We start from the raw sequence: 13,460 nt of genomic DNA, 5'->3' as shown, positions 1-13,460 counted from the left end.
CTCTATGTTTACCAAGTCTAATACTAAGACAAAGGTATGGATGATGATTTCAAACGAAGAATAACATGTGACCTTTTTAGAAGCAACTTAAGAAAAAGAAAACAAATGGGGTTAAAATTTTAAAGCAATCTTCTTCTCTCTCTCTCTTTTTTTTTTTGAGGTAAATAGTCATTAATTCAAATTCAATTTTACATTTTTTGTCACAATTGAGTCATTGACTATTGACTCTAATGCCGTCTCCTTTTGTTCTAAAGTCCAAGTCTCTAGTCCAATGTGGAGGTTATCCTTTGAACTTTCTCACCCCCTTGCATTCTTAAGTACCCTTTGTTCCCATTTTCACTTCCTCACTTTAAAAGTTCTAACCTTTATTCAGCAGCATCACTTCCCATTTTAAAAGCATTTCTTTTTCTTTTTCTTTCTTTTTTCTTCTCTGCAAATTCAGAAATTTCAGAGTGATTTTGCTTCTGGGGTGTGTTTAAATCTTGCAGCTGAAACCAAAAGATTCCTCTTTTATAGAAATTGCCATAGCATAAGGCTAAGGTAACAAGAAACAACATGGGTGCAAAGTCAGGGTCAAGTGACACATTTGGTGAGTCTGATAAATTTGAGATAACCGGCAAGATCGTGGTGGTAGCTGTGATATTCCTCTTCATGGTGGTTACTTTTGTTCTCATACTCCATCTCTATGCAAAATGGTTCTGGTGGCGCATTGAGCAAAGCACTGCTCCTCAACCACGCAACCGCCGCCGTCGCCGCCGCTTTGTCTTTGCCCCTGGTCAAGATCCAGTTACCTATGGCACTAACCGAATTGGTCTTGACCCTGCAGTTCTTAGGTCCTTGCCAGTGTTGGTGTTCCAACAAGAGGACTTCAAAGATGGTTTGGAATGTGCAGTTTGTCTCTCCGAGATTGTTCAAGGTGAAAAGGCTAGGCTTTTACCAAAATGCAATCATGGGTTTCATGTAGATTGCATAGATATGTGGTTCCAATCCCATTCTACTTGCCCTCTTTGTAGGAACCTTGTTGACTCTGAATCATCTAATAGTGACCCTTTAGAGGCAGAAAATTCAGCTACAATGAGTGGCTTAGAGTCTTCAAATTTTCCCACAAATATGTTAGTTTGGGGAGACCAGACCCAAGTAAGTTCTGTTGGTGTTTCCTTGGAAGAAGGGACTTCTCATCAAACACCTTGCTCTACATCATCAACATCATCTTCTTCTTCTTCTTCTTCAGCCAGTGATAGTAGCAATTGTAGATGTCATGGAATGTTGGTGATTGATATACCAAGTGAGTTCAATTCGTCCTCTTTGTCCCCTTCTGCTAGTAGGTGTGATGAAGATGAGATGAAATCACCAATGACAGCTAGACTGAGGTCACTGAAGAGGCTTCTGAGCAGGGACAAAAAGTTAAGTCCTTGTAGTCCTAGTTCTATGGATGTAGAACAAGCGCAGAGCTAGAAATTTGTTAATGGTATTCATTAAATTTTTTTAGTAGAGGTCCTCTCGTTGAGAGATATGTTATTTCCCTTCTAAGACTTCTATGTAGATAATGGCTAAGGATGCCTGCTATATATATAATGTCTCGTTATACAGTCATTTTTTTTTTAAATTTATGTATGTGCTTGAACCACATTAAAGTGAATGGTTTAAGTGTTAATATTGTATAAATGACAGGTTTCTTTTTAGTAGAAGGATGGAATGGCCCAGTTTCTTTTTACAGAAGATGAATTTTATAGTATTATTGTTTTAATTTCGATCTTAATTTGCAATTAGCATGACCCAATACTAATAGTCCAAAGTAAAAATGAAAATGGCATCTGGGATTGAATTGTCTCACCACTGTTTGTTAGCAAAAATCTGCATATAGGTGCATTGAAGTAACCCAGTAACTAATGTTTAGTTGAATAGAATTTGAAAACAAACATTTAATCTGTGTTAGGCTCTTAGCACCAAAGAAGGCGAAAGAGAGGGAGCTAGATAATGCTTTCTTATATTAATATTAACGTAATTACCAATGTCATTATTCTATGCTAGCCGAAATATCATCTGAGGTATATATATTATTAAAAAGAAAAAGAAAAAGCGCTAATAAACAAGTAGCCATTTCACTATCAATATGGTAGATAAACTAATGTTTCAAGAGATTCATACCCGACAAAGAAGTCCTTACGACAAATATTCTGTTTGGTTCAGTGGCAGGCACAATCCAATTTTTTTTCCTCAATGGTGCACTCTTTTCCTTGCATCCCATTCCATGCCCAATGCTACGGATGCCTTTTTAGCCTCTATTGTTGATCTTTTAGGGCTTTTTCATCATGTAAAGCAAAATGCATAATTATTCATCAATTTAATTCTTTTAGCAAATAATTTATTAATTTCATGAAAAAATATTTATTTTGATAATGCACATTTAAGTAGCACATTAACTGCAACCGTGACATACAAAATCAACATGTACTTGTCATATGTTGTTGCGCTCTTGAGAACGCATATCACTCTAGTACACATTTAGAGGGCGTTTGGTACAGGAAAAAAAAAATTTAGCTGGAAATCTCAATTTTCAAAAATATAATTTTTACAGTTTATGATAATATCCGTAAATTTAAAATTTAGAAAAATTCAGTTTTCCAAGACTCTTCAAGAATTCCGTGTACCAAACACCGCCATAAGTCACTTATTTTTTCATGCGCGTCTTGCATGTGTGACGGATGACAGGTACACTCACTTTTTACATAAATTGTAGAATTAAACGTCAATGTACATCTTTTGGCATTAAGTTAATAAATTATTTGTCAAAATAATTATACCGATAAATAATTATATATTTCCGCTTAGATGGGTAAAAAAAAAAAACATCCTTTAGGCCATTCTCCATAGCCAGTCATCCCCCATTTTGAGAGTAGTAGTCACACCCTCCAAGTAAGGGAAATATTTTATAAGGTCCAGGATCATTGAATCTTTTGGTGCTCCCTCTCACAACATTAATTTTTTCTTTATTTTTTTATCCTTATTATTTTATCTCTTTTTCAATTTTACCCTCCTATTTACACTAAGGAACCACCTAAAAATGATGGTCCGGTTCATATTAAATAATCTCCCAAGTAAGTGGTTTATAGTTCGTACTCATCACTAGTGGGAGGGGTCAATCACTGCATAATTGATACGTTTATTGGCAAAAGTTCAATTAGTTAAATATTTAATCACGTTCGAGGTAACCCGTAAATTATTTTTCTATGCTGTCATTGGGACAAGTGGCAAGTCTGACGGAATTTGCATACTCGATTTTTTTGCACATCTTAAAAATCAATTGGAATTGTACTTTCTGCCCACTTTAGTTATCACTTGAATTCGATTATCTATTTTCCTTTTTTTTAGTAAATTATATGTAATCTCATTATAAATCATCAATCAATTCAAAGTATTGATATAGTTAAATATATAAAATTAAATTATAATGATAAAAAATCTATAACTAATAACATTAAGCCAATCGTTTAAAGTGTTTATATTGTATAAATGACAGGTTTCTTTATAGCAGAATGGGAGAATGACTGAGTTCTTTTTTACAGAAGATGAATTTTATAGTACCATTGTTTTAATTTTGTTCTTTATTTGCAATTAGCCTGACTGAAGAATAGAACCCAAAATGAAGGAAGAAAATGATAGGAAAAAGCAATATAGCTCAAGAGAGTTTGGAAATTAGTGAGAATCATATGACAATGTATATGGAAATTTTTTGTTTAGTTTACTGATTAAAAAATAACACCCTTATAACTAACATATCTCTATTGTGGCTTGTTTGTTACTGCTGTTTTATCAATACTCTCTTCATTTAAGCATTTCTATAATTTGTTACTTAAAAAATGTTTTGAAAATTGATACCAGAGTGAGGTTTTGGAACAAATGTGACATGCAAGAATGACTTTGGAACAAGGAACTAAGATAATCTGAAATTTTGTTTTCCTCAATCAAATCCAACAACAAGCAAATATAAATCATATTAAAAGTCAAAAATATAAAAAAAGTCTGTTTTATTACATTTGTTCACTCATTTTTGTAACAAAGTCTTTCTCTCCGAAGCTTGTGTCACCAGAATTTGCAAATATGATAGTGATTCACACAGTTAAGCAACCACATAAAGGGGGCCATAGTTGTGCATAGCACAAGGGCTGTTTTGTTTGTGGAGAGATATGTAAGGTATCTCACTCTCTTCTGTCTTTGTGGGTTTGAACATATTTGTTAGAGGCCCTGAAGTTGGAAGCCAGTGCTTCCTATCAGCACCTTTGTAGGATTTATATATTGGACCAGAAACCTGACCCTGCCTTTTCCTAGAAACCTTTGATTTTGAATTGTTGGTTGGTTCTTCTCTTTGCTTGCTTTTCTTGTCAACTTTCCACCATGAAATCAGAGAACTTTTCCATGATTTCTTTCCCTTTTTCTCTTTATCCGATCTTGTTTTGCCAGATTCTTCAGGATGCACTGATGAATTCTTTAGTTTTGCTTCGTTTTCATGTTGCCTTGCTTCCTCCAAGAACTAGTCAAAGCAAAAAAAAAAAAAATAAGAAACAAAAATAACCATCATAGGAGCAAAAGGAAAAGACTTATTATATAAAAATAAGGGACATGTTGAGGTTTGTAACTACTCAGATGTTGATCGGTTAGGTTCTACTTCAAAAGAGAGAACTTACATGATCAAAATATAAATTGAAAACCATCCAAATAAAACATCAAATGCAGAAGTCTTGAGCTAATTTTTATTACCAATTGGAGCATATTTGTTGAAATCTTCAATATGCAATATCACATAATCACATAATATCACACATACAAACTTTATTAACTACTAACAATTTCATTAACTATGCCGAAAACCAACAATCAAGTATTTAGTACCAGGGAAAAGTCCTCTTGCAGATCAAATCCATAGTCATCATAATGGCTTGCCTCATATTTTGGTTGTGTTGAAGATTTCTTCACCATTATCAACAAAAAAAACCCCACAAACTTGAGCAGAACAGAAATGCCAAATAGAAGACCTCGAGAGAAAGAGAAGCTTGATGGAATATACTGGCTTGGATCACAAAAGGCAAAGTTCAACAACTCCTCATAAAGATATATCACAATCAAAGGGTCAGTTGTGGAGATGACAGAAACTCAGGTTGTTGAAATGTTATTGCAGTTTTAGGCTTTTCATTCACATTTTCCTATGAAGGAGTTATTGGCGTGAATTAGAAGGTGCATTCATATAGGAATTAATTGTCTTATATAATATAGTACATCAAATCCAGACTCACCACCACACCAAATTGTTAGGCTAATAATGTCAATAAGAAAATGGTAAAAAAAAATTTTAAAAAAGACAACAGAATGAAATCCACTCAGATACTATAAATTAAACTTACCTATCAAGGCAGAATTGAAAAATAAGGAACCAATTGGAGAAAATATTTGGTTTTTTAAGGAACCAAGCATCCTAATATCCTTAACAAGGGTTGGGTAAACATCATTATGATATAACAAATTATTTCCTCTCCTGGGACCATGTTTAATCATTCCATTTCACTTTACCTTAGCTTTTTAATGGAAAAAAATAGCTTTACTCGAAATATTATTTCTACTCATCTCGAATTAATACTACAAAACAAACGGAAATAATGATAATTTAAAAAATGAAAAGAATTTAAAAGAGGAGAGAAGGAGAGGGAATGAAAATCAAACTAGAATTTACTTTGATGCATATCTTTATTGTAGTGTTTGAGTTTATTTTCTTAAGAAAATAACATTATACATAAAAAAATGTACGAAAGAGTACTAATGAAAATTATTTTACTTTCAAAAAGTGAAGAATTTGGCCAATGAAAGTTGACTCCTGGTAAAATAGAACTTTAGTAAACACAGATCTTCAGTGCCGTTAGTAAATGGACTCTTAATAAATCTTCAAATATTCTCTTAATTATTTTCAATTTTAAACAAGGAAAAAACGTTTATCATTTTAATTGACACAATAAATATAATGTGTTTTGGTGATTTTTTATCTTCTATTTTTTTCGCAATATTTTCTTTTTCTTTTTCCTCTTAATTTTATGAAAGAGAGAATATAAAAAATTATTCAATATTCATCAAAACACATTATTTGTCATTTTAAAGTACACATTTTTGTGACAATTATAAATTAAACAACTTTATTTTTATGGGTTTTTTTATTTTTTTCTCACTTCCATTGTACGTTTTCTTTCTCTTTGCTTCTAATTTTGTAAAAGAGAAAGAATATAAAAAATTATGAAACACAATCATTTCATTTAGAGTGACATAAAATTATATTCTTTAAAATTACTATACTTTTCCTTTACAATATTCAATAGAAATAAAATCATCTAAAAGCATTTGATGTTTTTTTAACGAAATTTAAAAAGATTATTTTGAATTATTATTTTATGAAATTAATAAAAGCTGTATAACAACTTTTTGGCATTGGGATCGGCGAATAATACATGGGTGTGTCAATTATGCCGCATGTTTCGGAGTGTATTAGGCTTTCACTTGGGATGGGAGGGAGGGAACATAAGTATGTAGAACATCATTAAGTTTTGACATTGATTTTGCAGAAATGTCATACAACAATTTTCTAAATTATGTTTTTAACACTTTTTTTAAATGTTAAGAAAAATTTCATGCAAATTTGATTAATAGAGAATGAATCTAAATTATTTAATAAAAAATATATGAAATTTTAGGTAGTCATTAAAAAGTGTTAAAGGCAGAATATAAAAAAAATGTATAAAAAAAAAATGTACATACCCACTCGGGTTAGCCTAGTGGTATGGGGTGTGTGTTATTAGGAATGTGTGTAGTGTAGGGTGCTGTGTTCAATTCCTTGTAACCTCAAAAAGAAAAAAAAAAATGTACATTCCTCTTTGTTTTTTATCATTGAATTTTATATGTGTTTTCTGGTATGCAATGACTGAGAACAAAAGGTTGCTCCAATCCTACCTAGACAAATTAATAACTTATTTGATAAAAGCTAAATTCACGTAAATATGAGGCATTTAAATAAATAAAATCCAACAAGATCTATAAAAAGTTCGACATAAAAAATTAGAAACATACAATAAAAAAAATACCGTGAAAATAATGATGTAACAATGTTTATGAGATCATGGAGGCAAGAATTATTATGCCAATTTCATTTTTAAAATAACGGTTTAAATTTATTCTAATTTTACATTTTTAGAAAAAGTAGAAATTTTTATTAGAATTGGCCAGAACCGGAAATGAGAATTACAACAGAAATACTACAGAATTCTACAAAAAAATGTAGGCATATTCTAATTTTAGCTTTTCACTTTCTAAAGAACACACATATCTATTGAATGCAGCAAAATTTTACTGCGAATTAACGTTTGTGGTTTAATCAAATAAAATTTACCCATTATGTAGAATGGAGACCATATCCAAGCAGCATATGTAGTGTATTTACCAACACACACTACCAGAAGTCTAAAAACATATTTAGAGGAACATCACTAAGTATCAAGCATGTAACTTAGCATTCACAACCAAGAAGCTGACAACATAGACACAAAAGGAGTAAAATCATCCCAGAGATTTAACGCAGCCTCCATGTTCACCATTTGTCTATACAAATCCTGTTAGACATGACAAAAACTAAGCAGAACATAAAGAACCAGTTCCAGGAGAACCCTTTTGTGGACCCTTATACCTATAAAGATTTCGTTGTCTATCATCACAGCTGGAGCAGAGGTAATGTCATTACAACCCCAAAGATGGAGATGAGTAATAACATCACCCATGTTGGAAATGGTTGCTTCTTGTTTTTTCTAACATCCTTCAACTCACCTACTCTTTGCATGTCTGCTCTTGTAGAATCTAAATTCTTGTCCAAAACAGGCTTTGAACTTTTGTCATGGGACATCTCTGATGACACCCGCTCAGAAGCAACTTGCTCAGAAAGCTGCTGCTGGTTGTACTTCTCCACATACTCAGGGAACATTTTCCTGAATGTTGCGCTGTATGGAAAATTATCAAAATAACACGAATTAATTGTGAAAAACAGATTATAGAGAGCTTGCACACTTCCATCATGACTAGCTGGTGCAATATACTTACTTCTTACAATTGAAAGAAAGAGAAGATTTTGCTAGACGCTGCTTCTCAGCAGTAGAGGTGTTTACACTGCCAGTGGTTGGACTGTTGTCCATCTGCAAAAGAGAAGTCTGTCACAAATCAAAAGCTCTCAAGAAAACACTACATACATGGTGAACTATCAACCGTATATAACTAAAATTACGTAGGGTATTAAATGGAGTCTACTAACAAGCACTATCTACGACTACCACTTGGGAGTCTACCAACCACAAGAAGTCGGGAAATTGCATTAGCTGTCCTTTTGCTATAATATATACAACAAAGACGAGTAATATTGGCCAGCTTTGGGTCAGTGACATCAAAGGTGAGGGACACAAGTTTAACGCCCCCAATAAATAAATAAAAAAAGCCGATACAAGTGTAATATCTTCTGAGCAAAGAGCAGCCAATGGAGATGGAAGAAACTAGAATTTAATTAGAAAATGAAGAAGCCACAACATACTCACCATAAATGAAAGAAGCCCCGTAAGTATGCTGCATTCATAAATTGGAAACATCAGTATAAAGCTATAAAGTGATATTCTACATCTACTGTTATTCTCAGCTATCAATTCCTTGAGTAAAAGAATATAACCACATCAAAAGTCAAAGGATAAATTGAAAACAAAACAGACTCAAGCACATAAAAGAACTACATAGCTTGTATCAATCGCACCTTGAAACAGACCACATAGGATTCCAACTTTCTGGATGAACTGCAAAAGCAGCAAAACCCTCAACAATATTAAATTGTAATAACATGGGTAACTCATGATACTAATTGATTTGTGCTCCGACAGATAAAAGAACTTACAATCACTCATAGACAAACAGATCTTTTTCTGTGTCATGAACCGTCCATTAGGAGTAATCATGCTACATTATAGAAAGTACAAACTTAAGTCAATATTTTAATAGACCATATAAATGAAAATTAGACTGAACAGCTTATACTGCAGAAAAAAGGATCACCTGATTCCAGGAGGTTTATATGGATATTCAGCAGGAAACTTGATTTTTCCATAGTAATATCCACCTAAAAAACATAAATACCATACAAATTGAGATAGGAATACATAAATTGGGACATTTCAAAGTATCAAAGCACGGTAGAACTGAAAAAGTGAAATGTCAATATGCAATAATCACAATTTACTAAATTGACAAACCTGCAAAGGGTGTTCCTTCGCTTCCCTCCAACACATAATCTGAGACATTGACATAGAATAGAATCAGTATCAACAACTTTCTAAATAATAAATTAAAATTCAGTTGCAGACATCACAATAAATATTTTCCTTTTTTGCTAATATAGTGGTATTAAGGAGGGTGAGCCTAGGAGCAAAGGAATGTTGCTGCATTGTGTGATCACAGGTTCTACAACACTGACAAACACATATATCAAGGGTTCAACATAATTTTTTTCTTCTTTTTGTCCTTTGGAATTCAACATAAATTAATATAAGAAATGTAGCAGTGTGAAACAAACTTACGCCACTCAAGAATATCACTTGGTGAAGGACGAGCCACAATATGAGAAACTGGCTCCTGTAGATACGATGTTAAAATTAAGCATTATTTAGTGGACATAATGCCAACATTTATTTATATTTTTTTTTTCAAAAAGAAAAAGAAGGAAATGGGATATCAAATTATTGATATAGGCCCAAACGATCTACCACAGTAAATTATACAGTGTAGACCATTCAAGCCTACAAATATTAATCAGAAACTACAGTTACATTGTAAAAAGAGGAGAAATGCAAAATATAGAGGATGATGTGTTCCCTGTCTCTCATGCTCTAAATGTTTTATCGGCCACAACATCAAATTACCAATTCAAGAAATATGCACAAATACACAGAAAAATAGAGAGGAACTGGAGAAGCAGTGAGATCAGTAAACATATATGGCTGTAATCCAACAGGATAAGCATAGAAACTGTGAATAAAAAGCACAATTTTAGAAAAACAAAAGATGTTGTACTTACTTTACAAAGGGCTCTATATTCCTTCTGAAGGCGCTTGACGCATGATTTCTCCGCCATTCAACAAATTCCAAACAGTATCAAGAACAAGGCCCCCTACACTTCTATTTATTTATACGCAAAAGTGTTTTTTCCTGCTAAGCATTGATTAAGAACACAAATATCAATAAACTGAATCTGGTATAAAGAAAGTCAGAATAAGCAACCTCTGTAAAATAATAGAAAAGGCTACAAAAAACAGTATCATAATGACAAGAAAATAAATGAGTAAATTCTATGTAAAATATAAGAGATGGTGGAGATACATAGATACGCATGCACACATTCACAATGTAAACTGTCATCATTCCATTTTTAGTATCAACACCATTAATTGGTATGAAGGAATTATTATGAAAGAATTCACAAATGATGTGGCATGAGATCAGGGGCTAAGTCAGTCATTATATTGTCTTTCATGATTGAATTCACAAATGGGATGCCCATCCCATTTGTGAACTGATTCTTTGTACTGATTAGCTTTCTCTTTTTGGATTCCAATATTGTAGAAAATCAGAATGCTTATTTCCATAAATTAGGGATTTGACAATATCCCTAATATATGGAAATACTCATTCTGATTTTGTACATTCCCCCTCGAGTTAAATCCCTAATTTATGGAAATAATCATTCTGATTTTCTACAAATATTTGGCAACAATGATTGAATTGTAATCAATGGGTCCACTCAAAGACAAAAAAGACACCAACTCAGTCAGAGCCACAAGTAACTATATGAATATAATTTGTTATCATTTATGCGATATTTGAGCTGGTAAAATTTGAGAAGGAACTGCAGTGGAAATTAACTCTCCAAATGTTCCCCACACACACACACAAAACCAGGGACTACAAACACCCTAGAAGAGATAGAACACAAACTACAACCTTAAAAGGTTCGAATTATCACAATTCACAACCCTACAGAGACCTGACCATAGTAATATCTATCAAATTCATACAGCAATATATACGCAGTGCTTGAATTTTATGGAAAGTTATTAGAATCAAACTGCCACCAATTTCCCATAAATCTGTTCTTAGGAGTAGATTCACATATCCACATTTCTCCAAACAAGTTAAAAGTAGAAAATCTACTTATGCAAGATTCCTCAAGCATATATTATAAACCACCCCAAGACAACTATCACCGCAGTAGACTACTCCTGTGAATTCCATGAAACCACCAGAGTTGTATACATCCATAACCGACAAACAGCAGCAAACCAAATCCATTCATTTCTCAAATTATACCTATCTACGGACAAATTTTTATTGTACAAAACCCTGCTCAGTCTAAACAAATATTTTTCTGTTCTCAATCACTGCCAGCACAAGTGCAAGCCTACATTACAGTAAAGAAAGTAAGCATCTTGTGAATTCCCCCTTTCAATATTACCCCCTTTCTTAGTTTTCACAATTTAAAATGGCCTGTTAATGAAGTAATTCTACCTAAGACACCCTGATCCACACAAAAATCAGGAAAAACAAAAAAAAAATGGGGAGGGGGAGGAGTAAATTGCTTCTTAGGGTAATGCATTTCCCATTGTTACCACTACGAATTCTAGAATCAACAATTAACCACGAGAAAAAAAAATTGCACAATCAAATAATAAAAATCAAGCCTTGATCAGACCCATCAATAAAAAAAGACACCTCAGATTCAAAAAAAAATAAAAAATAAAATAAAATAACAAATTCAAATCTCTAACAAAATCAATCCACGAATTATTAGACAATGGAAAATCAAAACACGGATAATCGGAAAGGTCGAATTTTCTTTGTCTTCTTTTTTTCCCTCGGCATCCAAACAAGCAGGCAGAGAAACTGACCTGAGATCCGATTTCTGTTACGCCCCAATTTGATTCGATGCAGGAAAATTGGTTGAAAAATCGCAAATTTCGGCGTTAATAATTTTCTGCTTTTTGAAAAACGTAACGGAGAAGAGAAGCGAGGAGTTCCAAAACGACGGCGTTGAAACGTTGCAGAGAAGCAGAGTCTAGAGAGAGAGAACGTAAAGCAGCGTTTCCATTGTTGTATTATTATTATTTGAGCCCTGCTCTGCTGGACCAAGTGTTTTTCACCCACCAACAGCAACCACTTTCTCAACCCTACTTTTACCCTCATTGACTATTTTACCCCTAAAAGCTACATCTCACATATCACAGTTGAGGGTATTAAAGTAATTTAGTTTAGATATTATTTAGATCGATTAAAAAAAAGTAATATAGATTTTGAAATTCTCTCTCATTTTTCCCATATAAGAAATGTAAAATAATTTAATAATGAGAAAATTGTTTCTCCTTTGAAATTATACAAATTACATTCTTTCACTCTCACAAAAAGGTGAATCTTTCTTTATCTATTTCTTATTCTCACTTAATATTACACAGTTTTACATAAATGACACACACTTTATCCTTTAATAATATCATAATAATGAATTATTGGTTACTGCCCTAACTTCAAGGAGTATAATTATATTTTCTGTAAATAAATTAGGGGAAGATATTTCTCTTTTTTTAAAGACACAACCTTGTGTCATTTTAGCTTTTAACATTATGTATTACGGATAATATATAGTTGTAATATAAAAAAAAATTATCTCTCCTCAATCACTTAGCTGAAGTGAAGAGAAAAAAATAAATTTTTTATATTATAATTATATATTACCTGTAATATATAATATTAAAAATTAAAAAAAATATTTTATATCCTTTAAAAAAATACACACTTAACAAAATAAATTATCGTACAGAAATAATCGCTTATTTAGTTACGGTTAATCACAAACTGAATTAATTATTTAATGGCATTCCTGGTCAATGTGGTAATTATTGTAGAACAATTCACAATGGTGCAGGTTCAAATGTTGGTACTAATTGAACTAATTATTTACCTAATTGAACTAATTATTAAACAATAAAATCAATCACTTAAATTAACTATTTCACATGTGATATTACTTTTGTTGTATTTCAACCGTTTGTAAATGGGTTCGATTCCCACACCAATTACATATCATCAAGCACGTCGTTGATAAGGTGTTATTTCTAATCTTATTAGTGATTTTGAGTTTAAGTTTTGAGAATATAATTGTGTTAAAATTTAGTATAGAAAATTTTGATGTCCGTTGATCCTATTCGTCTCAAATTGAATTAGTTAAATAATCAATAAATTGATGGTTAATATTAAAAAAATAATTACTTTCGCATAGATGATTTATCAATAACTTCATTTTGAGTTTAACAAATATTATAGATGATTTATCAATAAACAAAAAAGTGTTTTAT

At 32.2% G+C, this 13,460-nt stretch overlaps 3 protein-coding genes across 3 annotated transcripts; 1 reads left to right on the top strand and 2 right to left on the bottom strand.

The window, feature by feature from the left end:
* The first annotated feature begins 392 nt into the window (after nucleotides 1-392).
* LOC133287356 (RING-H2 finger protein ATL3-like) lies at nucleotides 393-1,643 on the top strand. Its single transcript, XM_061484948.1, has one exon. It carries the CDS (start codon nucleotides 556-558, stop codon nucleotides 1,453-1,455), a length of 900 nt encoding a protein of 299 aa, XP_061340932.1. The 5' UTR covers nucleotides 393-555; the 3' UTR covers nucleotides 1,456-1,643.
* A 2,477-nt stretch (nucleotides 1,644-4,120) lies between these two features.
* Nucleotides 4,121-4,986, bottom strand: LOC133287314 (uncharacterized). The gene is made up of 2 exons (XM_061484885.1): nucleotides 4,891-4,986; nucleotides 4,121-4,531 (listed from the first exon to the last, which is right to left on the bottom strand). The coding sequence occupies exons 1-2, from the start codon at nucleotides 4,975-4,977 to the stop codon at nucleotides 4,121-4,123; spliced, it is 498 nt and encodes a 165-aa protein (XP_061340869.1). The 5' UTR covers nucleotides 4,978-4,986.
* Nucleotides 4,987-7,410: 2,424 nt separating this feature from the next.
* On the bottom strand, nucleotides 7,411-12,224 carry LOC133287326 (ubiquitin-conjugating enzyme E2 34-like). The gene is made up of 10 exons (XM_061484899.1): nucleotides 12,000-12,224; nucleotides 10,133-10,263; nucleotides 9,636-9,690; nucleotides 9,312-9,350; nucleotides 9,115-9,178; nucleotides 8,957-9,018; nucleotides 8,819-8,858; nucleotides 8,610-8,637; nucleotides 8,125-8,216; nucleotides 7,411-8,024 (listed from the first exon to the last, which is right to left on the bottom strand). Exons 2-10 carry the CDS (start codon nucleotides 10,187-10,189, stop codon nucleotides 7,742-7,744), a joined length of 720 nt encoding a protein of 239 aa, XP_061340883.1. The 5' UTR covers nucleotides 10,190-10,263; nucleotides 12,000-12,224; the 3' UTR covers nucleotides 7,411-7,741.
* Between the last annotated feature and the right edge of the window lie 1,236 nt (nucleotides 12,225-13,460).

The sequence above is a fragment of the Gastrolobium bilobum genome, unplaced genomic scaffold (genome assembly GCF_033153095.1).
Source record: "Gastrolobium bilobum isolate Gb01-03AN ecotype WA unplaced genomic scaffold, APGP_CSIRO_Gbil_v1 utg11002, whole genome shotgun sequence".
Classification (NCBI taxonomy): Eukaryota; Viridiplantae; Streptophyta; class Magnoliopsida; order Fabales; family Fabaceae; genus Gastrolobium; species Gastrolobium bilobum.
The sequence above is the reverse complement of the archived record's forward strand: the minus strand, read 5'-3'. Positions and strand labels throughout refer to the sequence as shown.